The sequence below is a fragment of the Cynocephalus volans genome, chromosome 2 (assembly GCF_027409185.1).
Source record: "Cynocephalus volans isolate mCynVol1 chromosome 2, mCynVol1.pri, whole genome shotgun sequence".
NCBI classification, from domain to species: Eukaryota; Metazoa; Chordata; class Mammalia; order Dermoptera; family Cynocephalidae; genus Cynocephalus; species Cynocephalus volans.
In genome coordinates this window covers 226,546,482-226,570,077 of record NC_084461.1, presented here as the reverse complement: position 1 = coordinate 226,570,077, position 23,596 = coordinate 226,546,482, and the positions used below count along the sequence as shown (strand labels likewise).

The following is a 23,596-nucleotide window of genomic DNA, read 5'->3' as shown; positions in this document are numbered from 1 at the left end:
ATTCAATGTGCTAAAAAGGCAGTATTTTCAACAAACGGTACCAGGAAAATTGGATGTCTACATGCAAAAGCCTCAAGTTAGGCCCTTCTGTATACCATTATAAAAATTAACTCAAAATACATCAAAGGCCTCAATTTGAGATCTAAAACTTCTATACTCTTCGTAAAAACCATAGAAGAAAACCTACATGACACCGGATTCGGTAATAATGGTTTTAATATGACACCAAAAGCACATGCAACAAAAGAAAAAAAATTTTAACAACCAGACTTTGTCCAAATTAGAAACTTTTGTGCATCAAAAGAAGGTATCAAGAAAGTGAAAAGACAACTTACAGAATGAGAAAGATTATTTGCAAATTATATATCTATAAAGAAATTAATATCCAGAATATAAAAAGAATTCCTACAACTCAAAACCAAAAAACAAACAACGAAGTCCAACAAAAAATAGGCAAAGAACTTGAATAGACATTTTTTCAAAGAATATATACCAGTGGTCAATATACATGAAAAGATGCTCAATATACATGAAAAGATGCTCAGCATTGTAAGGTAAATGTGGGGACATAGACCTATTTCACCCTCCCCGTGCATACCAAGAGTTCTGCGCCCCCCCAAACTACCCCTGGCCAAGGTAGTTACCCAAGAAAAGGCATGTCTCCTTTAAGACGAATGGAAGCCAGCAGGAAGCAGGAGCCCCGAGTAAATGAATTAGCATGTAAATGGGTTAGAACACTGGTGTTAACTACCCTGATGCCAGGAGAGGTTAACTTACCTACTCAGCCAGACCTCCTGTGAAATCTGAGTAAGGTGAAGGTCTACACATAGGTATGTGAATGATTTACACCTCTCTTTTGATCTGTTCACTATATAACTGTTTTGTGTACCCCATGGCAGTGCAGATTTCTAGCTGACTGACCACCGCCAGCACTTCCCATAAGTCAAATAAACCGATGTCTCTACCTATTGGCCCAGGTGAGTTCTTTGGAATAGGTAAACACTACACAAGTGCCCTTTCAGATCTGGGGCTGCTAAAATACACTGGTTATTAGGAAAATGCCATTGAGAACCACGATGAGATATAACTTTATATGGCTGGGATGGCTGTTATTTAAAACCAGAAAATAAGTGCTGGAGAGACTGTGAGGAAATTGGACCCTCTATGCACAGTTGGTGGAAAAGTAAAATGGTGCAGACATGGTGGAAAATGGCTTGGCAGTTCCTCAGAAGGTTAAACTTAGAATTACCATATGACTTAGCAATTTTACTCTTACGTATATGCTTAAAAGAAGGGAAAGCAGAAATACGAACAGATACAGATACGCCAGTTAATAGAGTTTGGATGTGTCATCCCCACCAAAACTCATGTGGAAATCTGATCCTCCATGTGGCGGTGGTGGGAGTTGAGTTATGGGGGTAGATCCCCCATGAACGGATTAATGCTCTCCCTGGAGGAGGGGGGGCCTGAGTAAGATCCATTAGTTCCCACGAGAGCCCTAGCACATCCCCCCTCTCTCTCTTGCTTCCTCTCACCGTGTGATCCGCTTGTACCTGCCGGCTGCCTGCCACTTTTCGCCACGAGTAGAAGCAGCCTGAGGCCTGCACCAAATGCAGCTGTCCCAGAACTGTAAACAAAATATACCTCTGTTCTTTTTAAATTACCCAGTCTCAGGTATTTTCATTACAGCAACACAAAATGAACTAATATGCCAGTGTTTGCAGCAGCATTATTCACAATGGTTGAAAGGCAGAAAGAACCCAAGTGATTGTCAACATATGAATGGATGATCAAAATGTATGTATACATACAATCAAATATTATTCAGCCTTAAAGAGGGATGGAATTATGAGAGATGATACAACCTGAATGAACATTTAAAACATTATGCTTAGTACAATAGGCCAGACACAAAAGGCCAGACACTGTAAGATTCATTTATACGAGATATCTAAAATAGGCAAATTCATAGACATAAAAAAATGGAATAGGGGTTACTGAAATAGAGCTCCCTACACCCTCATAACATACGCTATCTGCTTCTGTAGAATGGCTTGCTTAACCTAAGTAACTTCATTTTACGCCCTGTCTGACCTGCAGACTACGCCCCCCTTCTGCGTGAGAAACTGTTGACCTCCTCATAGAAACGGAAACTGTTGCATAGAAACAGGAGCCATACACAGCCAACTATTTCATAACAGGAACCATACACAATGACAATTTATATGCTTGATTGCTCTAATGGCTCATTCTTGTCTTCTGTGACCTAGCTCCCTAGCTTGCTTTGCGCACCTGAACAAACCCGTGTGCCAACGGGATGTGGTTTTTGCCTTTGAAAACCCCATACAACCAAGGCCCAGGGCCGTTCTCCCTTCGTTGCTCCTCGAGAGACGGTCGCTGGCCAGCTGGAGTGAATAAACTGCCCTTTTCTGCACAAGTGGTGTGTAAGGGCATTCTTGTGGGAGGGTGCCTCACAACATTACTATGGATTGCGGGAGGGAGGAATTGGGAGTTGTTTAATTGGTACAGAGGCTCAGCATGCAAATATGAAAAATATCTGGAAGTGCTTTGCACAATGTGAATGTGCTTAATGCCACTGAGTTGTACACTTAAAAATGGTTAGAATAGTAAATTTTATGTTAGGTATATTTTACTGCAATTTAAAAATTAATAAAAAAAAAATAGTTTGGGCTCCTCCCTTCCCTGGCCCTCAAAGGTCACTGGGTTAAGAATACAGGCATATGCAGGGGCTCACTCAGGGCACATGTGGGGCTCATTCATTGTCTTCCAGTTAAATCCAATGGATAAACCAACAAAAAACGAATCTGATGAACAAGCCGGATGTGAATGACCAGAGAGCTGTCCTGTAGGTAGCAGGTTGTTTCTGCTTGAGACCATGGGAGAGATTTTCAGGGACCCCCCAGCTGCGTGAGTTTCTGAGTAGGTTTTGCAATCAGGAAGTCCAGGATTTCAATTCTGGCTCCATGTCTTCCTATCTGGGGGCTGCAGTAGGTCATTTCCTGGCCCTGACCTGTCTCATTTCCTACTCTGTACAAAGGGGGTGACACCACTTACCCCCAGCCTTGTCAGGAAGGCTCAGTGAGTAAGGGTGCTTTCCTCCCCTACCCTTCTAAGGCCACACCTTGCCACCCACTTCTGCTCTGAGATCCTGTGGCCTCCACCTTCACAACAGATCCAGAATCTGACCACTGTCATCTCCGCCCTTGTCACACCACCATCATCCTCTTCCTGGACTGCTGTACTGGTCTCCGGGTTGGCTCTGACCTGGTCCTCCTCAAATGTGATCTTTTTAGGGCAGAAGCCCAGTGACATACCTCCTCTGCTCAAGACACCCACATGCCCACCCCTCCCCTTGCAGCGTGCACAGCTGCCCTCCCTGTCCACTGCTCTGGAGGGGCCCCTCCCTCAGCTCCCCTCATCCTCCTGTTATGATTTTTCCCCAGGGTGTTTATTTCTCCCCATGTGACACACAACATCTCTCTTTGATTTGTTTATTTCCTGTCTCTTCACTGAAATAAACGCTCCAGGAAGGCTGAGACTTTGTCTAGTTTTGTAAGCTGCCTCATCCCCACTGTGCAAAACAGCAACTGCCATGTGAGAATTGCTCAGAAATTCTTCATGAGTTAATGAATTAACAAGGGAAAGAATGAAAGACTGGCTCTTCCCATCGGTGAAAGGTCCCAGAGAACCTTGGGAATCTTGGGAGCACCTGGCCAAGGCCCAAGTCTAATTGCGCTGCCAGGACAGCAGAAGTGCTCTGTCCCACCCCCCTCAAACCTCAAGGAGTCCCCAGCCTGTGATCCTGACTCTCCCTTCATCTTCATCCTCGTCAAACCTGGCAAGGTGGATATGAAGAGTCCCATTTTACAGATGGGAACACTGAGGTTCATAGGTAAAGCAACTTGCCCAAGGCCATGTGGCAGGTGAGAGAAGTTAGCTAGACTCCAAAGCTGGCTGCCTTCTGTGGTCATTCCCCCGTCCCAGGGAGCAGCCGTACAGCTGCAGACCATACATGCATCCAGAAAGCCCGGGAGGGAGGGTGCCTTCCCCCTGCAGGTGCTCCTCGCCAAGCAGGCCCTGGAGGGCAGCAAAGCCTTCCTCAACCAGACTGGGGGAGGGCCACTCACAGGACATGGGGGCGTTCTTTCCCTGGGACTGAGTAGCCCACGGTGGGTGCGACAAGCTTCTCCAGCCCACTGTGGCCATGCCCGAGGCTAATCCTCTCTGACAGCCTGGGGCTGGGATTGGGGATGGAATGGTTCTTCCTTGTATGCGTTCAGCACCTCCTCCTGTTCACAGAGTGTGCAGGATGCGGCCCTGGCCAGCAGGAATGGGGAAGGCCAGTCACGGGGAGGGGAGCCCGCAGAGCAGAGCTGGATCTGGGGACAGAGGGCAGCTCATCCCCCCCCTCTCCTTCCTCCCAGCCTTCAGGGCAAGGCCAACTGTGGCCAGAGGAACCGGCCCAGTCGCCCAGCATTTAAGAAGCTAAAGGAGATGTTCAGGTGGGAGAAGTGGGGTCCCTGGCTCAGGGAGATATTTCTCTGGCCCTCTTCTAGTCCCTCCAGTTCTCTCCCACCATGGTAGAGAGGAAAGGGGAGAATCCTTGAACGTTCTGATGTTTTGCTGCAAACTAGCTTTGACTGACCTTGAGCAGATTACTCAGCCCCTCCTGACCTTCTAAATGGGTGAAGAACCTGTCCCTCAAACCAGTGGGAGTTTAGAGTGTCCAGTTTGCTGCCAGGCACACAGCCAGTGCTCAGTTGATGTCACTTCACTTACAATACCTGTGCCTATGAACCTCCCCACCCAGGCCTGGCCAGTGCTCCCCTGGGCCTCACAGCAGAGCCAAAGGGTACAGGCAGAGCACATGTAACGGGGTGGCAGATGAATGGACCCTTGGCTCAGTGCCACTCTCTGCAAGGGCTGGTCCAACCAGGCTGTCACCCTTACAGTGTCTATCCAAACTCCAACCCAGTTGCATGGCCCAGAGGACCCCGCCTCCCCCGGGCTGTGCTGATGATCAAAGGGGCAAGACCTGCCCAGCGCATCTCACAGGTCCCCTGGCTGGACGGTAGGGAGGGGCTTCTACTCTGGTGGCAGGGTGGCTCCCATCCTTGCTAGCTTTGCTTAGGAACTGGTGGGCTGGGGCCCATGTCCCCCAGTCAGCAGTGTCCATGGAGACATGGGGTGGCGGGAAGAGTGCAGCACAGGAAGCCTGAGTCTCGTCACCATCACCAGCCTCTGGGGACTTCGGCCAACCTGTAGGAGCCCAGCCCCTTACCAAAGGTCAGACAGAAGCAAACCTTCACTTCTTTACATCCCAGTATTGTTTAGGGGATGTCAGAAGGGCAGGGAAAGGGCTTTGGAGGCTGTAAAGCACTTCAACAGCATCACTGTCAGCGGTGCCACGGCTGCCCTGGAACGTGCACAAATTTATTGTCAACCCAGTGGGAGGAGCTGAGGGTGGGATCAAGACGACCGCTCCAGGCTGAGGAACCCCCACCCCTTTCCTTCTTTGACAGCCAGAAGGTGCCTAATGCACAGCTCATCATTCGCAGGGCCACACCGAGACAGACCAAACTGTGCCTGAAAGTGCAGGAATTGGCACGTGGCTCTCCAAGTTGTAGCAGAAAGAAGGAAAACACTGAGAAGCAGCCAGAAAGGATTTTCTCAGCAGTGACACTGTTAGAATGCCCAGAATCGCAACAGAGCAATCTCTGTGGGGACCAGTCAACTAGAAGTCATTCTGGGCCAAAAAATAAACAAACAAAAAAAACACAGAGTAACAAAAACCAAACACCCACAGTGAGCCGCTAACCCCTGCTGAGAGGCAGCTCCAAGCAGTCACTTTGAGGGGCTCGCAGGACAGAGATCCAGGCCAAGCTGATGGAGAGACAGAGGCCATCCAGAGCCCACAGGGTGCTTTTCCCCTCCAAGAGACAAAGCACCAGGGGACAAGTGTCTGGGCATTCCTTCTGCCTCAGGAAATAAGGAGGCGTCGTTCCTGAGCTCTGACAACAGTCTGGCCTTGCTTCTCCTCTAGCAGAGGCTGCGTCTTCTTGGGCTGTGTCCTGCCTAAGGGCCATCTAGGGCCAGAAAGGGAAGGGCCACTCACTTGTCCAAGATGAAGTAGAGGTTGAAAGCAACCCCGCATTCTACACCCCCGTTCCCCTGGTGCCAGTGATGGCTCACACCTGGTCCTCGGCGGTGGTGGAACCTTCTAGAGCCCAGGACAGGGCAGTGGAAGATTCTCCATCCAGGGTCATGAGACCTAATGCTTTCTACTCTAATAAGTGATGGTGGAGGCAGCAGTAGCAGCAGGAAGATCATGGATCTGGGCACATGGGTACCACGGATCACCATTTTCTTAACTATCCCTGTGTCCTACTCCTTCTCAGATCCCTGTGCCACAGCCCTAGTAGGCTGAGCACTGGTCACCTCCGGCCTCCTTCTCTGCTGCCTCCACCTGTGTCCAGGGGCTGTGGCCCCTCCTGCCCTATCACCAATGTGCACTGGGCCCTCCACCTGGTACCTGCCCAGAGAGCAGGGACTAGGGAAGCGGCTGGCCCTGGGGCGACCTGCCCCCAGCTACCTGCTTTGCCCTTCCCCCACACCAGGTGGCAGAATGCCCTGTTGTTATGTTCGCAGGAAGGTTGACGTGGTGACTTTGTGACCTGCGGATCTACTCAATGCACTGCATGTTAACAATACCAAGCGAGAGTCATAGGGTCTTTGTGGGGGGTGTAAGATGAGGCGTCCATTTGTCACTTATCCCAGCCCTTCATTTGTGGCTCTCAGAATCCTCAAGGAACCCTGCCTTCTGATGACTGAAAGAGGGCAGCCGAGATGGCTTAGATGAGGACATCACTGTGGCTGAGGAGGTCCAGCAACTGGGAGGCCGGAGTGTTGGAAATGGAGAGGTCATTTGTGGGAACTCTGAAGTGACCCAGGGGATGGCAGGATCTAGAAGGAGATGGAGACTGTGCAGTGTTGCCCAAGTCCCTTGTGAATGAGGACAGTCCAGTTCTCCAGTGCTGTGGAACAAACCACCCCAAGCTTAGTGACCTAAGCAAGACCGTTTTATCATGCTCCCAGGTTCTGTGCACCGGACTTTCAGCGAGGGCACAGCAGGGAGGGCTCCACATGTCCAGGACCCACACGGGGAGACTTGAGCCGCCAGTCATGAGTTGAATGATTGGGGACTGGAATCATCTGGAGGCTGTCTCACTCAGGCGTGTGGCACCTGGCACGATGAATCCAAATAGTCCTTGGCTGGGGACTGTTAACGGAGACCCTGCATGTGGCCTGTCCAATGACTTGGGTTCCCCGCAGTATGGTGGCTTTAAGGGGTTTGGACTTTTTACATGGTGGCTCAGAGCTGCAAGAGTGTTTCTAGTGAGTGAGGCAGAAATTGTAGAGCCTTTTATGACGTCACCTCAGAAATCACATAGTGTCACTTCCACCATATGCCATTGGTCAAAGCTGTCACCGCCCACCAAGACTCAATGGGAGGGACACAGATCCCCGCTCTCAGTGGGAGGAGTGTGGATGAGGTCACCCCCGTGTTTTGAAACTGCTGCATCACCAGTCCTTGGAGTGGAGGGTTACACTGTCTGGAAAGACACGGCACAGACATCTTTGATTCAAGGGGATTCAGAAAAGTCAGACTGGGCTTGGAAAACATTGTTGCATGTGTCTTAGTCGATTCTATTTTCATTTTTGTATGTACAAGAGTGATACATGACCTCTTAATGTGTATTACATAAAAATAAGTGGTGAAAAGTATTGGGCGGTGAGGGGTTTTGATGTTTTTTTGAAGCGGTATCGTAAATAATGGGATTCCGTGTATTGGGAGTGTTTTCGGGTAGAGCATGGCAGAGTTCTCTTGCTTTACATCATTTCGGACACTGGTTGGTATTGTCATATTTTTATATTTCTGCCTGTTGATGAGGTATCTCATTGTGGTCTGAGTTTACATTTTCCTAATCCGTGATGGGACTGGTCCCCTGCTCACCTGATTTTTTTGTGGGAAGTGCCTGTTCGTACCTGGGTGTCCGTTCTCTCATCTGGGTATTTACCTTTTTCCAATTGATTCATGAACATTCTTTAGAGATTCTGCACTAATCCTTTATTAACTGTTGTAAATATCTTCAGGTGTGTGGCTTGTTTTTCACTCTATTTATTGCTTTTTAAGAGAGCAGGAGCTTATTTACTTTATTTTATTTTTTTATTGAAAATGGTGGTTGTCGTTACTTTCAGTCATTGTTCCACCCTGGCTGCCACCCCAGCTCCCCTCATGCTCCCTACAGGACGACACCTTAGGTCCTTCAAGTCCTCCTGTAAGACCCGTGCACCAAGCACAAATCCCACACGCTGGGGTGGCTCACTTCACAAAGACCACGAGACAGAGACCGTTGCAATCAAGCAAGAGGAATTTTATTCCAGCATGCTGGGGTCACCTCGCCTTCAGGACAGAAGTGGCCCCGAGCCTTTTAACACCAGGGTTTTCATACAGTTTTTTAGACAGGCTTTCATAACAGGATGAATTGTTAATTAGCTGAGGCACCTTAAGGCTTATGGTCAGGCTCAACAGGCTGGCACCCCGATAAGGAACGGTGCATTTTTCAATCGTTTATCTTCCCTGGGGTCTGCCAGGTGGTCTCTAGATAAGGACTGGTTAGTTCCTGGGACCGACTGGTTCCCGGAATGTTAGTGTGTCTGGGTCTGCCTGACTTCTGCCTGACCTCTTAGAAGCTGCTTTACTTTAAAATGCCTTTAGATAAGTTTCCCCGTTTTTAGCAAGCGTTTGCCGAAGCAAATTGTGCAGGTTAAAGTTATATGCACCATTACACTCCCACAATCGTCACCCACCCGCCACCATCCCTTCCAGCCCGTGTCCCTTCGCCCTGTCCCATCCCACCGCCCGCAGACAGTGAGTCCCGGGACAGCCAGACGTTCCGGCGGTCAAGGACCTCGCCTTGGGAAGGTGCTGCCGTTTCTCAGCGGGAGGCTGGGGACGGGAGAGGCAGGGGGCGGCTGCGGGAAGGGCTGGGCCACCCTCGGGACGCTGCGCAGGTGCAGCTGGGCGGCCGCTCGGCCGCGAGGGGGACCAGGGTCAGGAGCGCGCCGGGTGCCCGGGCGGCGCGGGCCCAAGCGCGGGGTCGGGGCGCACGGGGCGAGCGAGCGAGCGGGGCCGCGGCCTCTGGGAGCCTCCGGGAGCCTCCGGGCTGCACGCCGGGCCGGGGCAGGCAGCCGCCGGCGGGACCGCGCCCCTCTCCGCCGGGCTCCGCACACCCGCAGCCCCGCCCCCAGGGTCCCCGCGCCGGGGCCAGGAGCGCGCGGTGGCCGCTGGCCGGGAGGCGGCTGTGCCTGCGAGTGTCCCCGCGCCGCTCGGAGCCCAGGTGAGACGCGCGCTCCTGTCCTGCCGCGGCACAGCCGTGAGCGGGGTGGCCGGGGGACCCGTGTCGCTTCTCCTGGCTTCTCCCCGGGCCGGAATTCTTGAGTCCTGCCGGTGACCGCCTGGTTCTTCCCTTGCCTGTGTCGCCAGCTTCCTCCGTCTCTGTTAGGGCTCCTCTGAGTCCCACCCAGGTCGCTGCCCCTCCCTCTCTGTCTCTTGTCCCCTCGTCTCTTCCAGTTTCTCTTACCTCTCCTGTCGCCGTTTTTCGTCTCTCTCTGTTGGCTCCGTCCCTGGTCCCGCTCTCTCTTGCTTCTCTCCTTCTCTCCCCCGCCCCACCCAGCCCTCTCCCTCTCACCCTTCCCCTCTCTGACCCCTCTCCCCCGTCTTTAATGCGAGCAAGAATTCTTCCTTTGATTTCTTTTTTTTCCCTCCTAGTTTGACTTTTTGGCCTGCACTTGTCTTCATGTACCCACACCTCCATTCATCCTGTATTGCTCGGTTCTTCTCAGCCAGGGCTTGTGCTGGGCACTGGGAAAAGAATCAAGTCTCAGCCTCAGATCCTTTCCCTTGTAGGAAAAAATGACCAAAGTATACATCTCTGAATTTCAGGGTGAGCTGAAAGAAGACACCCAGTTTTAGAGACAAGGCTTTGATTGAATCCTTTTCTTGACATTTTGCCTTTACCAACAGGCACAGCCAGCACATTAGGAAGCTAAACCTTGCAGGAGCATTTAGGGGACTTTCCCACCCACACCTGCATTCTGGGCAGGCTGTGCAATGCCAGGTTAGGGGGAGGGAGAGGCGCAGGTTCAGAGCTGGGTTGTGGGAAGACAGTGAGAGGTCAGGGATTTGCACTTGAAACATTTGGCTGAGAGTGGAAATAAGAAATTCAAAGTAAATCTCTAAAATGTATACTTGTCAAGCCTGCTGATGTACAGAAATTAAGTTACATAATTACTGTTGGGTGAGACAGACATTTTATAACAATAATTATGGCCTTTAAAATTAATGTTTTTGTGTACATTAGGGAGGAAGATCAAGGTGAAATTAATTCATGTTAATATCAAAGATTGTCTTAGACATATACTAAGTGATTAAATCTAGAAAAGCAAGTCTGATTCATTTTTAGGATTAAATTAGAAGTAGTGTACATTGAAGCAATTTTTTGCTTATCAAAAATTTGATCTTGTCAGAGAGATGTGATTTTGTTTTTTAATATTTTTATGATAAATATCTATATATTCAAACAGATACATGTATGTCGTGTATATACTTGTTTGTTTTTGTTTTTGATTGTTTTGTTTTTAATTACGAGGTAAAGCTTGAAGCATTGACTTCTTAGAAATAATTTAACCTGATGTTGAAGTTTATTATAATCTTTAAAGATAATTCGCTAATTTAACTTTTCAGTTAATGCAGAAAAGGAAATTTGGCAATAGGTAAATCATACAGAAGTGAGCTGAAATTTAATGTGATGGAGGTGGATTGAGAGTGTTTAATGAAAATTTGCTCATATTATATCAAAGAATGTTGAACAGATTCATAAGCATGTGCATGGAACTTTGATTTGGGAGCCTATTTTATGGATTGAATTGAGTTAAATTGTCTTTTATGAGTTAAATTGCCTTTTAAATAACCACTTACCTTCAATATATCAGAATTTGGGCAGGGGGAGGGGTGAAAGGGATGCTTTCAAATGATTTAGAATCGTCATGTCTGCTTTACTTAGCAGGCTGCTTTTTCAGGAATCCAGGAGTGGCAATTTTTGTTTAAAACATAATTACAGCAACATTTTTTTTTAAATACAAGGGTAAGTCTTGAGCTCCAGTGCTTTTAAATTTATTTTCCTTCCTTAAGAAGTCAGTATTTCTGTAAGAACATCATTGTCCTACTGTCCTTAGATGATGCTGTTGTTGGCATCTGGGAGGCTCTGACTGACAGTCTCGTGCATAAATCATGGACTTTTCCCCTGAAGGCTGCTGCTGGAATTGTGACTACTGGCTAGGGATCTGCCTTTATTATCTAATTGTATTAGAAATGAGAACTGCCATTTATTGGGCTCTTACTACCTGTCATGCACAGTAAGAGCTGTTTAATCCCATGGATAACCCCAGAGGTGAAAATCACTGTCCACTCTTATAAGGAGACAACCCATAGGGGTTGTCCAAGGTCATGCAGCTGGTGAGTGGCAGCGCTGATTTGGAACCCAAGCCATCTCCTGGAGCCTGAGGGATTAGGGCTAATTCAGTCCCGTTCTGTGGCTGTCCATGTTGCTGAAGCCCCGGCACAGCTACGTCTGAAATACTGCTCCAGATTATACCACCCATTTGCCAGTTGGAAGAGGGTGGCAGAAGGCTGCTCCCTGTTCAAGTATCCTGGCCATCCTTGGCCATGGCTGGCTCTAAATCTACACAGCCCTTTGGAGCCTTGGTTCTGTCCCTCTGTTTCAGTGGCTCTGCTTCTGCAGACTCCTAGGCATCTGAGTGGGTGATCGGATCGCATCTGTCCCATCTGTATTCTCATGGCCAAGTTACATTGGCACAAGGGCCAACTCGCTGCAGGCCTGGGGGCTGGCTGTGTCCTGGGACTCCTACACTTGGCTCTGCTTAAATCCAGCAGGCACTGCTGCCAGAGGGGTGCAGGCATGGATGGAGGTGGAGCCTGTGGGGGCCAGCTGGGAAAGCCTCCTTTCTCCAGCTCCCAGGCACCACCAGCCTGCCTCCGGGAAAGCGTGGACAACGCTTCAGTGTTTAATTTTCCCAGTGTGCCAGGGCTGGGGGGATGCCTAGAGGCATGTGCATTCCCCTTCTTAGGAAATCCCAGGACCTCACAATCCATATGCAGAAGAGGTCCCTAGCTGATTATCCTGTGGAATTTCCCCAAAAGGTCTGAGAAACCTCTCCAGAGACTAGGGACACAAATGGATTGGAAGCACAGGGGATATATTATGCTCTTGTTTCTTTCAGCTGAAGAGAACAGTAGACACAGCTGGGGAATGTCCGGTGTTGTACATGGTATCACTGAATGAGACCAGGTTTCTGAGCTACAGCTTAGAATAGCTAGAGGCTGGCCAGTTGACCTGGAGTGGAGAATAACTCTAGACATCTCAGGAAAACGAGGTCTTCCAGTTGTTTGCCAACAGTTCTTTCCTCTGTAAATGGACTGCTAAGGAGAAAAACACCCAGGCCATTTGGTCATTCATGAAACATGGTTGTGTGCTGGTCCCTGAGCACTCACTAGTGATGGGAACGTGGCCATGAGGTTGACTTTGTCCCTCTGCATTAAGGCTCCTTTGCAATTTAAATCTATTAAGCCATCCATTGATCCATGTCCACAATCCAATGAAGTGGGCACCAAGGTGGTCCTCTTTAGAGATGAGAAAACAGAGGCATAGAGAGGATTGGCACCTTGCCCAAGGTCACAAGATTGGTCAGAGCAGAGCTGATTGGATCCCGGGACTTCCAACCCTGGAGTGGGTGCACTTCACCTCTGTGTGGATGGAAGTCTTGATGGCTACCTGGGACAGCCTGGGTAAGGCATAGACTGACAGGTAGGTAGTGTGGCAGAATATGGCCAGTGGTTCCCAGGTGAAGGAATGATCAGCCTGAAGTCAGTGCCTAGGGGATGGGCAATAAACCTAGAAAAACATACTTTTAACTCTTTGGGGTGGGGTCAGGAAGTTTGGCTTTGTCTCCCAGGGTGCAGCACTCCACATAGGCCAATAGGATGTCCCTAGGTCATAGACCAGTAGGGCTGGGAGACTTAGGGAAAAGTATCCCCTATGATAGGGAAGGCCAGGCAGGGTAAGTTACCCTATAGACTTGGGAGCTCAGTTTCTGAAAGTTTCACAGATTATCAGCTCCTGAGCCCATGATCTGAGGGCTCTGCAAGTGGTTGGAGAGTCTTGGAATTAAACCAGGTTCTTTCAAGTAGGAAGAGCATGGGGTACTGAGCAATGTCTGGGTGGTTCAGAGGGATGTCTTGCTGAAGTCAGAGTCACAAGAACCAAGGAGGACAAAAGTGCCCTTTCTCAGGACACACACACAGTGACAGAGCGGGGGGGACCAGTAGGGAGTGTTGGCAAGAGCCCAGGGTGAGCTGAGCACTAGGAGAGCTGAGGACGGCGAAGGGCTTTTCCTATTGTGTTGGGCACAAGGAGAACCATGACTGTGTAGGTCCATCGCTGCCTAGGACAGCCTAGGACTGCTGTGTCTGCAGAGTAGAAAGAGTGAAGAAGAGCTCACTCTGCCTGGAGAATATCTGCACAGAGAATGACCCTGCCGGTGACAAGGGTTTCAGTAGGTCCCTGCGGGAAAGGAGGAGTGAGGCAGTGTTGGTCTGCTATGCTGGGGTCAGGAATTCTGACTCAGAGAACTCCTGGCCAGGGCACGGCGTGGTCCCGGACATGAGATCTTGCATCCGTGGTGGTCGCCTGAGAGGCCTTGGGATCATGGGAGACATGGAGGTGGCCATGGAGATGGATGAGACTGGAAAGTCAGCTGTGGACCCTGGGAAAGATCCCACAATGGAAGGAAGGGCTGTGCATCTCTAGGCAAGGAAGAGGTGGGCCATGGCACTGGCAGGCTCCCTGGGAACAAGCCCTGTTACTCATGGCACTTTCCACTTTGAGAGGCTTCAGTCTGGCCACTGTCACAGAGTGGACAGAGGTTAGGGTAGGGCCAAGGAAGGAGTTTTGTAGGACAACCTCTGCATTTGCCTGCATGACCTTACCCCATGCAGGGCTGATGCATGTGACAGTGGTGACCCTCGGGGGGCCCCAGGTGGCACGCAAAGGTCCCTGGCCAGTCCATGTCTTCCTGTCCTCCTTTCATTATTGTTATTTTATCTTCATCTGTTCCTTTTCCTTCTCTTCGTTATTATTTTATGTTTCCTCCGTTTCTTCTTCCTCCTCTTTGTTATTGTTTTTTCTTCCTCTCCTTTTTTTCTTATTCCTCCTCTCTCTCCTCCTCCTCATTGAGATTTGCACGACAGCACTGATGGGGCGTGAAGTTGGACGTGACCTTTACCTAGCAATTGATGGTGTCCAGATCCACAGTGGTCTCAAGAAGCCATGAGGCTGTGCTAGTTTCGCAAGATGGCATCAGGCAGGGTGCAGATAAACGCACTTGGGATGGGACACACAATTCCCTCATGGGGTGCTGTGAAAATTAAATGAAATTTGGTGTATGAGCTCTGGCATGGAGACACTTATGTAGTAGATACACAGTGACTTTTACTTTTATATCATGAAGCATCCCTATAGCAAATGTTCAGTCCTGCTATAAGACCATGTGTCCCCCTCTTTAGTGCTGAGGACAGGGTTGTTGCATCCCTCGCCCAGGGCACTCTGGACATTTCTGGTGTTCAGGTCTACGTGGCTGTGGTTGGCAAAGGTTGTCTGAGTCATGAAGGCAATCCAGTGGGGTGTCTGCAGAGGTGGAGCTGGGTGCAGCAGGACCAGGAGCACAGCAGGGCGAGGCTCTGGACAGCTTTGGGAAGGACATTTTGTGGATCTCAGCTGTCCTCTGGCGAACTGTCTGAGGGAGAGGAGGTGTATGTGTATGTGTGAGTGCGTGCGTATGTCACTGTACTATGTGTGAATGTATGTGTATAAGTGTGTGAGTGTGTGTCAGTGTGTGAGAGTACGTGTGCGGGTATGTATGTATATTTGTGTGGGAGTGAATGTGAAGGTGTACAGGCTACTTTGGACACCTGGGGACAGGACTTCTGCTGGCACAGGAGGCCAGGGAGACAGACACCAGAGCAATAAACACCCAGGCCTGGCAGGGAGGGTCTAGGCTATGTGGGCCCCCACCTGCGCACGGTGGGCAGCCACTCTGCACCTGGCCCTGGCCCTGGAGCGAGTGTGGGTCTCCCCGTTTCCACTCTTGCTTCTCTTCACGAGGGAATCCACTCACCTCTCTCTTCTCTTCACCTGGCAAATGTGTGCGATAAGACCAAATGGTCAGTCTGTACATCTCCTTCCAGGGTTTTTCCTTTGGCTTATGCAGTTTTTGCGTAGAATAGATTACACCAGACAATCTGTTTGTCCTTTTGCCTTCAAAACATTATACCACAAGCATAGTAAACATCCCTTTCCAAGCCCGCATAGAGTTTCATCTTGGGTATGCATCATAATTTATTTGCCTTGTCTCTGCAGTTAGACATTTAGATGTCTTTTGTTTTTTCACCACTGTAAACAATAGTGTGATGAACGTCTTTGTTTCATTCTTTCACTGGGCAAATCTGACCCCTCGATCTGCCTCTTTCAGCCATCATCAGAGTGTGGTCGGTTTAGTCCCTGAAGGAAGGGAACTTTCAGAGGCTGAGTCCCTGTGTGACCCCCACTCTCACACTGACCCTTGACAGACACCGCACACCATTCTGCATTTTTCTCAGTGAGCTCAAATGGCTGACCCTGGTCTGCTCTGTCCCTAAGGAAAAACTGAGCAGGTTCTCCCTGGGGGCAGCAGAGCTACGCCAGGAGGACACCAGGGAATGCGAAGAGGCTGGAGCCCCTGGGTGGGGCCTCACCTTCTGATCTTATGTTGAAAGCAGAGTATACCTTCTGCTGCAGACAGCAGCTTCCCCACCTGCACCTGAGCCTCGGCCCAGCAGAGACGAAGGGCCTGCCAAGGAGCTCAGGGTGGGAGGCAGTGGGTAGAGAGCCTCAGGGGCAGGCTGCTCTCCCTTCTCCTGCTGTCACCCTGCTCACGATGCACCCTTCTCCTCCCTTGGGCCCTAAGGGGACATGGCATGTTCCCATTCTCCTCTCTGTGCAGGGGCTGGGCCACACTGTGAGGATAAAGTTGACTTCTTCCTAACAGTTGCTGAACTGTTCCCTGTCCCTTCGTTCATTCTTTCAGCAAAGGTTTCCCGAGCTCCGGTCCTTCCGCAGGCACAATTAGGTGCTACAAATGTGGAGGTAAATCGATATGTTCGAGTTCTTAAAGAGTTTGCCTTCTAGTAAACCACAAACAAGTCAATGTCATGTCCTGCATGGTGACTGCAGGCCATTGGTGCCAGACAGCGGTGGCGGGAGGAGGAGATTGTTGTCTGTGCCTGAGAGGGCTGGGAAGGCTCAGGAGGATTGAGCTGGGGCTGGCAGGTTCTCAGTAACATTGGGTGAGAATGCATTAGCTGAGTAGTGGCCACCTTGTGAGTGATCTTGACCAGAGCAGGCTCCATGGTGGCGGGGGCGATCGCCTGATCACACTGGGCCGGGATGGGAGGGGGGGATGGGTAGGGACACATGACTCTAACAAGAAGCCTGGCTCAGAGAAAATAAAAGGAGACCAAGCAGAAGCTGGACAAAAGGGCTGCTAGGGTGGGATGCCGGCCCAGCAGCCCAAGGAGGGAAGGGTTGATGGTAGAACAGGGAGAGAGAGGGAGGCCGTGAGGACAAGGACTGTGAGGTCCACAGTGATCCAGCACTGTGACCTCCTGATGCTGTGGCCTCCCCTGTGCCCACGACACTCAGCCAGGGCCAGGTGGAGCCTGGGGTGGTGCGTGGCTTCCTCACTCTGGAGTCCGCTTGTTGACAGATGATGGAGAAACTCCAAGAGGGCCCCCGAGGCCCGGCTGCTGCCCCCAAGCAGACTCCCTTTCCTTCCCCAGCCCTCATTCCCTGGTTGATTCCTGGTGGCCGCCTCTGCCAGCAGAATCTCTGCACTTCTCTCCACTGGGCTGTGTCTTCTTCTAGGGGCTGCTGGTCCCGGGCGTTTTCCGGCAGAGGCCTCGGTCCCACCCAGCTCCGCTGTTGCTGGGAGGTGGGCTCTGGATTCCAACGCCATCCAAGCTCCTCTGTTCTGAGGTGGCGCGGTCCTTACTCCCATTTCACAGACAGCAAAGGAGGCCCCAGATCAGGGGGCTTATCTGACATCAGCGTGCATGACACCGTGTGCCCCTGAGGGATGAAAACCTGTCTTACTGCCTGTTGTGTCCTCTCTCTGCAGAGCCCTGTGGCCAAGTGTGTCCAGCCCCGCTGTCTAAGGAGTCTCCAGGCTCAATGCTTCTCCCTGGGCCAGGCGCTCTAGATCCCCAGAGCCCTGATGACTGAAGGTTGTTGGAGCATCCACCTTCCTCAGCTGGTGGCCCAGGGCCTGCTGATCAACATGGCTGCTAGGAGTGGGGCTCCGCCAAGCCCTACCGTGGAAAACAGGCGGCAGCTTAGTGAATTGGAGCAAGGCTGGGGCTGCAAACCTGTGCCACTGAAGAAAACAAACCACTTGGGCTCCAATGCTGCCATGGGCAGGGGTGGCCGGGACATGGCCGCCTGTGCTGAGCTGGCGTGGGCAGCAGCCCCGGACAAGCCCAGACCAGGCGGGCCACTGCCCCAGAAGGTGCACAGGGAACAGAGGCAGAGTGCATTCACAGAGCTTCCCTGGCTCAAGGATGGGCTAGGGGGCTGGCAGGCCCACGAGAAGCAGCATGATGACCCTGCAGGCCAGGCTGGACCCCAGCGGCTGACCCGTGATGTCCCCAGGGACTCAGCCAGCAGCACAGTTGTCTCTGTGTGGCCCAGTGGAGCCCAAGGGGAGCAGAGAAGCGCCTTCAGCAAACCAATCAAGCGTGCAGCAGAGGGGTCTGGGCCAACCCTCGTCTTCCCAACAGGTGACTCTTCAGAGGCTCGGGGGGAGCTGTCAGGACTCATCAGCACTTCAGACATCCCTTGTTGGTGCCAACGTTCAATGTCCAAGCTTTTGGTGGCTCATTTTTGGAACTTACAAATGTTGCCATGGAATGCTGCACTCTGCAGCGCTTTCCTGGGTGCCCCCAGGCTGTGGCTCGAGCACACTGAGGCCCAGGCACCCACACCTTTGCCATCCTCTACTGCCCCATGGGCCCTCCTGCCACCCACGCTCACCTCCCTGGGCTTGTCCACCCAGAACTGGTGTGCAAAGTGCAGCCTCTCCTTTCGCCTGACATCCGACCTGGTCTTCCACATGCGGTCCCACCACAAAAAGGAGCAGGGGGGCCCTGACCCACATTCTAAGAAGCGGAGAGAAGAACCACTCACCTGCCCAGTTTGCCACGAGTCCTTCCGGGAGCGCCACCATCTCTCCCGGCACATGACTTCTCACAGTTAACAGGTGGCTGTGCAGCGCAGCATGGGAGCAGCATGTAGCCTTTGGTGGTGAGGTGGAGGGAGCTCCCTGGCCTCGCTTTGGGACACTGTCCCAGTGTCTGCAGGGCTGTCTCCTCTGGCATCCATAGATGAACAGCTCTGGCATAATTTGGAAAAGAGCTGCGCTTGTGTGATGTGCTTTGAAGGAAATGCAATTGTGAAAACACATGCTGTGCTTTGCTACTCCAGGGAGTTGGGACTGGTAGGCACGAGGAGTGGGGCTCCCTGGCACCACCCCTCCTGCTCCGAGGGAAGCCAGTTGGCACCAGCACGTGCCTTGGAGGCAGTAAGCGTGGGTTCATACCTGGGCTCTTTCACAACTAGCTGTGACCTTGGACACATTGCTTTAACCTGCTGAGCCTATTTTCTTATCTGTCAAATGGAGTTAATATCTCCGTGTCTTAGGGTTGTTGTCAGGGTCACAGGAAAAGTGTGTGGAAAGTGGCCAGCACACTGCCCGGCAGATGCAAGCACTGAGTACCCCAGGTTACTGTCTGTGCCGGTCAGCTGTTGTTGGTAGTAAAATCTCAGCGGTGGCTGGCCAGCAGGAGCCTCTGCACCTCTGTCGCGGCTCTGGGCGCTGGCTGGGGTTGAGGTGGACTGCGCCATGCCTGGTCCAGATTGCAAGTGGGATTTGAGTCCATGCTCTCGCTCTTCCTGGGTCTCTGGCTCCTGCTGCTGTTCTGCTTGCGTCCTCATGCTGATGGTGGCTCCCACTGTCTTCCTGGTGTCTGGCCTTGAGTGTTTGCTGCCCCTGCTCCTCCTGTTGCTGCCCCTACTGTGGTTCCATCACACTGCTCTCGCATGTCACCTCCTTAGAGGGGCCTGCCCAGGTGCCCCCTGGAGCAGCCTGCAGCCTGGGCCTCTCCCCCCACATCCCCTGTTGTTTCCATCAGAGCACACCCCCCAGTGTCTGAAACCCTCTCTCTGCTGTCTTGGTGATTGGCTCTGTCCACGCTGCCAGCTGCTTGGGGCAGACGCGGGTCTGCTTTGTTCACTGCAAATGCCTAGTGCCGAGTGCTGCGTGGCACACTGTGGGTGCACAGTAAACACTGTGGGATTCATTTCTGTGTGAGAACCAGGCCTGAAAACGTGCACGACCTTCCTTTGGTCCTGGAGGGTCTTGCAGGGGCTTCCCCATGTGGGAAGCCTCCATGTGCACTGAACTTCCCTTCCCTCACCCCTGTCTCCCTGGCCTGGTGAGGGATGAGCTAGGGGGCCCATTTCATGCTTTTATCCAGCATCCCTGGGCACCCATTCTGTTCCAGGCTGTGCACTGGGCCCTGGGGGATGCTGTGAATTTGTTCCATGGACCTTGTCCACTGAAGGTCCCACTCTGGTGTGAGGATGATTAGAGAGCAGTGGGGTGCATGCTGAACATGGGCTGGGGTGCTGGGTGCTTGTGGGACATGCCCAAGTCAGTGGCACTTGAAGGAGTAGAGCCCCTGCTGAGCTTCAAGATGAGCAGGTACTGGTGACTCAGACAGAAAGGATAGTAGCCTGGAGAAAGGTCACTCCTGAGCCTGCAAATGTCCCAGCATCCTGCAAGGCTGGTGTGAGGAGGAGGAGGAGTTGACAGGTGACCCCCCAGAGATGGAGGGGCAGGAGGGCCCCGCAGGAGAAGAGTTTGGGGGAGGGTGATAAGGCCTGGCTCAGAGAGGCACTTTGGGGGGAGTCCTCTGGCTGCAGCAGGAAGGGGGCTGGAGGAGGGAGACTGAGCCCGCTAAGCTCATTGTCCTCCACGTCGGGAAGGAGGCAGAGCTCCCTGCAGGCACCAGCGTAGCACTGCCATTCCCACAGCGACGCTGGGAGGCCCCTGCCTGGCAGAGGGGAGACGAGGAGAGCTTGGCCTGGCGACCCTTTATGTGCTGCATGGGGTGGAATTTGCACACAGAAAGGCCGAGCACAGGAGCTGGCCAAAGCTGCAGGGGCCTCCCTCCCTGCTGTGCAGATGGGGCAGGAAAGGGCCTCTTGGGGGGTTCTGCATGAAGCTCACACTATGCACTTGAGAGCACCTGTCATTTAATCCCCATGACAGCCAGGGGTAAATGTTGAAGTCCCATTTCACTGCAGGAGAGCTCGGCTCAGAGAGGTTAATGACTTCCCTTAGACCAGGGGCTCAGGAGCAGTAGGCAAGGATAAGACTCTAGGACCCCGACACTGCACTCATGTCCCCTCCAGGCTGCCACGTGTCCTCTCAGCCCAGTGTCATCCTGTGGTATTGTGGATGGTTCAAGAACCGCATCGGAGAGGCAGCATAGAGTCCCTGTCTCAAATGTCAACTTATACCTCGCTGCTCTCTCTCACACGCACAAGCACATATACACACACATGCACGTGTGCACACACTTTCTCCTTAGCATTTTCCACTCTCTTCCATACTACATGTCTTAGAGTTTTAATGGTTTATCTAGTTCACGGTGTATTCTGTCACTGGAATGTAAGTTCTGGGAGGGGTTTTGGCTTTTTGCTGAGTGCTCTATCCCTGGTGTCAAGAACAACATAGGCACATAGCAGGCGTTCCGTAGACACTTGTGGAATGAATAAATGAGTTAATGAAAGAAATGCCTGGTTCTGGCCTAGCTCCTGCCAAATCTCAAATCAGCTTCTCAGGAGGGTTTTGGCCTCTGTCAAATATTGTGCACAGTTGTCCTTTTCTGGCTTATTGGATTGGTCCATAGTTTCTGTGAAATCTCTTTGGTAGGTGAAAATGTACTATACCAAGACACAGTAGACACTTAGAAGTGAAAGGGACTGTAGATTTTTAGTCCACCCCTTCACCTTGCAGCAGTGGACTTTGAGGTCCGCAGACATGAGCTGATGTGCTCAGCATCGCGAGCAAGGGGTGGGGAGCTCAGGGTCAGACTCAGAACCCCTGAGACATCTAGACCTAAGAGTCTTCCCTGCCCACCCACACTCCATGAGGAACCTGAGCTAGACCAAGCAGTAGCTTGCATTGCACGTGGATAGAATGGCCTCAAATGTAATTCTTACTAACTGTGAGCGGGTACACCACTCACAAGCAAGACAGGCGTTTTGAGAAAATTAGAAGTTATGAAGAAGCGTAACAATACATCTTGCCCCAACTCTACTTTTTAAGATGGAGTTAATTAAGACTGATGTAGGTGCAAGTTATTTTGCAGCTATTTAAATAGACAGACTCAAACATGATATGGAGCTGGTGAATTACAGTCTATTAGTGTGGCAGTCCCTAATTATCAACAGGCTGTGTTCCCTGAGTCCCTTTGGGAGTCAAATTCTTTCTCATCCCTTTTAAAAAATTCTGCCCTCCTGTATCTACTGAGGAGTGGATACTTTAAATCATGACTTTGCCCAGCTCTAACATGGCTATGGTCTAAATGTTTGTGTCCCCCAAATTCATAAGCTAAAATTCTAACCCCCGGGGTGATGGTATTAGGAGGTGGGGCCTTTGGGAGATCGGGATCAGTCCCCTTATAAAAGAGACCACAGAGAGTGACCTCCCTGCTTCCCAAGGACACACATAGAAGGTGTCACCTATGAACCAGAAAGTGGAACCTCACCAGACACCAAACCTGCTGGCACCTTGATCTTGGACTTCCCAGTCTGCAGAACTGTGAGCAGTAAATTTCTGTTGTTTCTAAGCCACCATATGTATTTTTTTTTTTTATAGCAGCCCAAATGGACTAGGCTTGGGAGTGGCACTGGAAGCTGTGGTGGTGATGGTGTTGGCACTGGGAGCTCACACATCCTAGGTGAAGGCGCCTCAGAGCCAGGCCAAACACAGGCCTCAAGAGAGGCAAGAAATCAGGACTCTGTGAAATTAGCTGTCAGCTGGCTCAATTGTTTTTTAAACACTGGTAAATGGCCAAAATGGGTTTATGAAGCATGTCAGTGGTGGTGGTGATGAGGCAGGGGCAGGAGGCACCAGCTGGTGACCCTAACTCTATTATGCTTCCAGGCCCAGTACTGGGCCTGCCTCACCCATACCACGCTATTCCTGTGCACACTGGAAGAGAACCACCATTACTTAGGGGTGAAAACAGGAGTAACCCCAAGGCCAACCCCGCATCCTTCATTCCCTTGAAAGGTGGTGGCGCCACCTAGAGGCTGCAGGCCTCCTCTGCAGTCCACTTCTCTCCAGAGACGGTTCACAAACCCTTGCCATTTGCATAATTGTGTTTGCTTTTTTTTAGCAGTAGTGTGGTAGGTCTAAAGATCGTATAGCAAGATAAAAATCTCATAGAATAAACCTTTTACTTAAAAGATAAGTCATTCTTGAATGTGTTTCAGTTCGTGACACTTCCTAGGACAGAAACATTTTTGGAAGCCAATTTTGAATGGGGGTTGGGGAGGCGGTTTTGCAGGGAGGAGATGAAGTGTTCTTTAAATTTAAATTTTTCTTCCGTCTCCATCCTGTGTTTTCCTGGAGCAGGAGGCAGGAAGCCCCTGTTGTCTGGTCCCCTTGCTATTCTAAGCTGCTTGGATTAGGCTATCTTCAGTGCTGGCCACACCAGTTAGCAAAGCAGAGAGAAGGTCCTGGCCAGGCAGCAGCTCAGTCTCACAGAAGCCAGGAGATAGGCGATGGGCGCCCTCCGGTGGGGACCTGGGGGGCAGGTTTCCCAGCCCAGGAGTGGTCCGGCTCATGGGTTTTCTTCCTGACTCACACCATGCCTTGTTGCATGGCAGCTATGTGGACAGCCAGGGCCCTCACTGACATGTGGCTGCAGCCATGCACTGTGTGTTGGGCTGTGTGTGGGGCAGATGTGGGGACACAGAAAGAAGGGGGTGAGTGGGACAGCGGAAGAGCTGAGGCCTGAAGAGAGGAGGTCTGGGGGCCTCCCAGGTGGTCTGGGGGCCTCCGAGGTGCCCCTTTTACATTCCTTTCTGGATGGAGCCTGGCCTCTCGTGCCCTGGGGGGTTGGGCCATGTCTCCAGCAAGAACTTGAAGGAGAAGGTCACCTTTTTCTTTCTCTCCTTATGGAGGCTGGCAGAGGCATGGCTGGCTCCTGGCCAAGAGCACTTGGACACGGGCCCCCAGCAGAGCCACCACCCTCCACCCTGCTTATCCT

General features: G+C 51.4%; 1 protein-coding gene across 1 annotated transcript; it reads left to right on the top strand.

Moving 5' to 3' along the window:
- Positions 1-17,469: 17,469 nt before the first annotated feature.
- On the top strand, positions 17,470-18,507 carry ZNF488 (zinc finger protein 488). The gene has a single exon (XM_063087774.1). The coding sequence runs from the start codon at positions 17,470-17,472 to the stop codon at positions 18,505-18,507; it is 1,038 nt and encodes a 345-aa protein (XP_062943844.1).
- Positions 18,508-23,596: the final 5,089 nt, after the last annotated feature.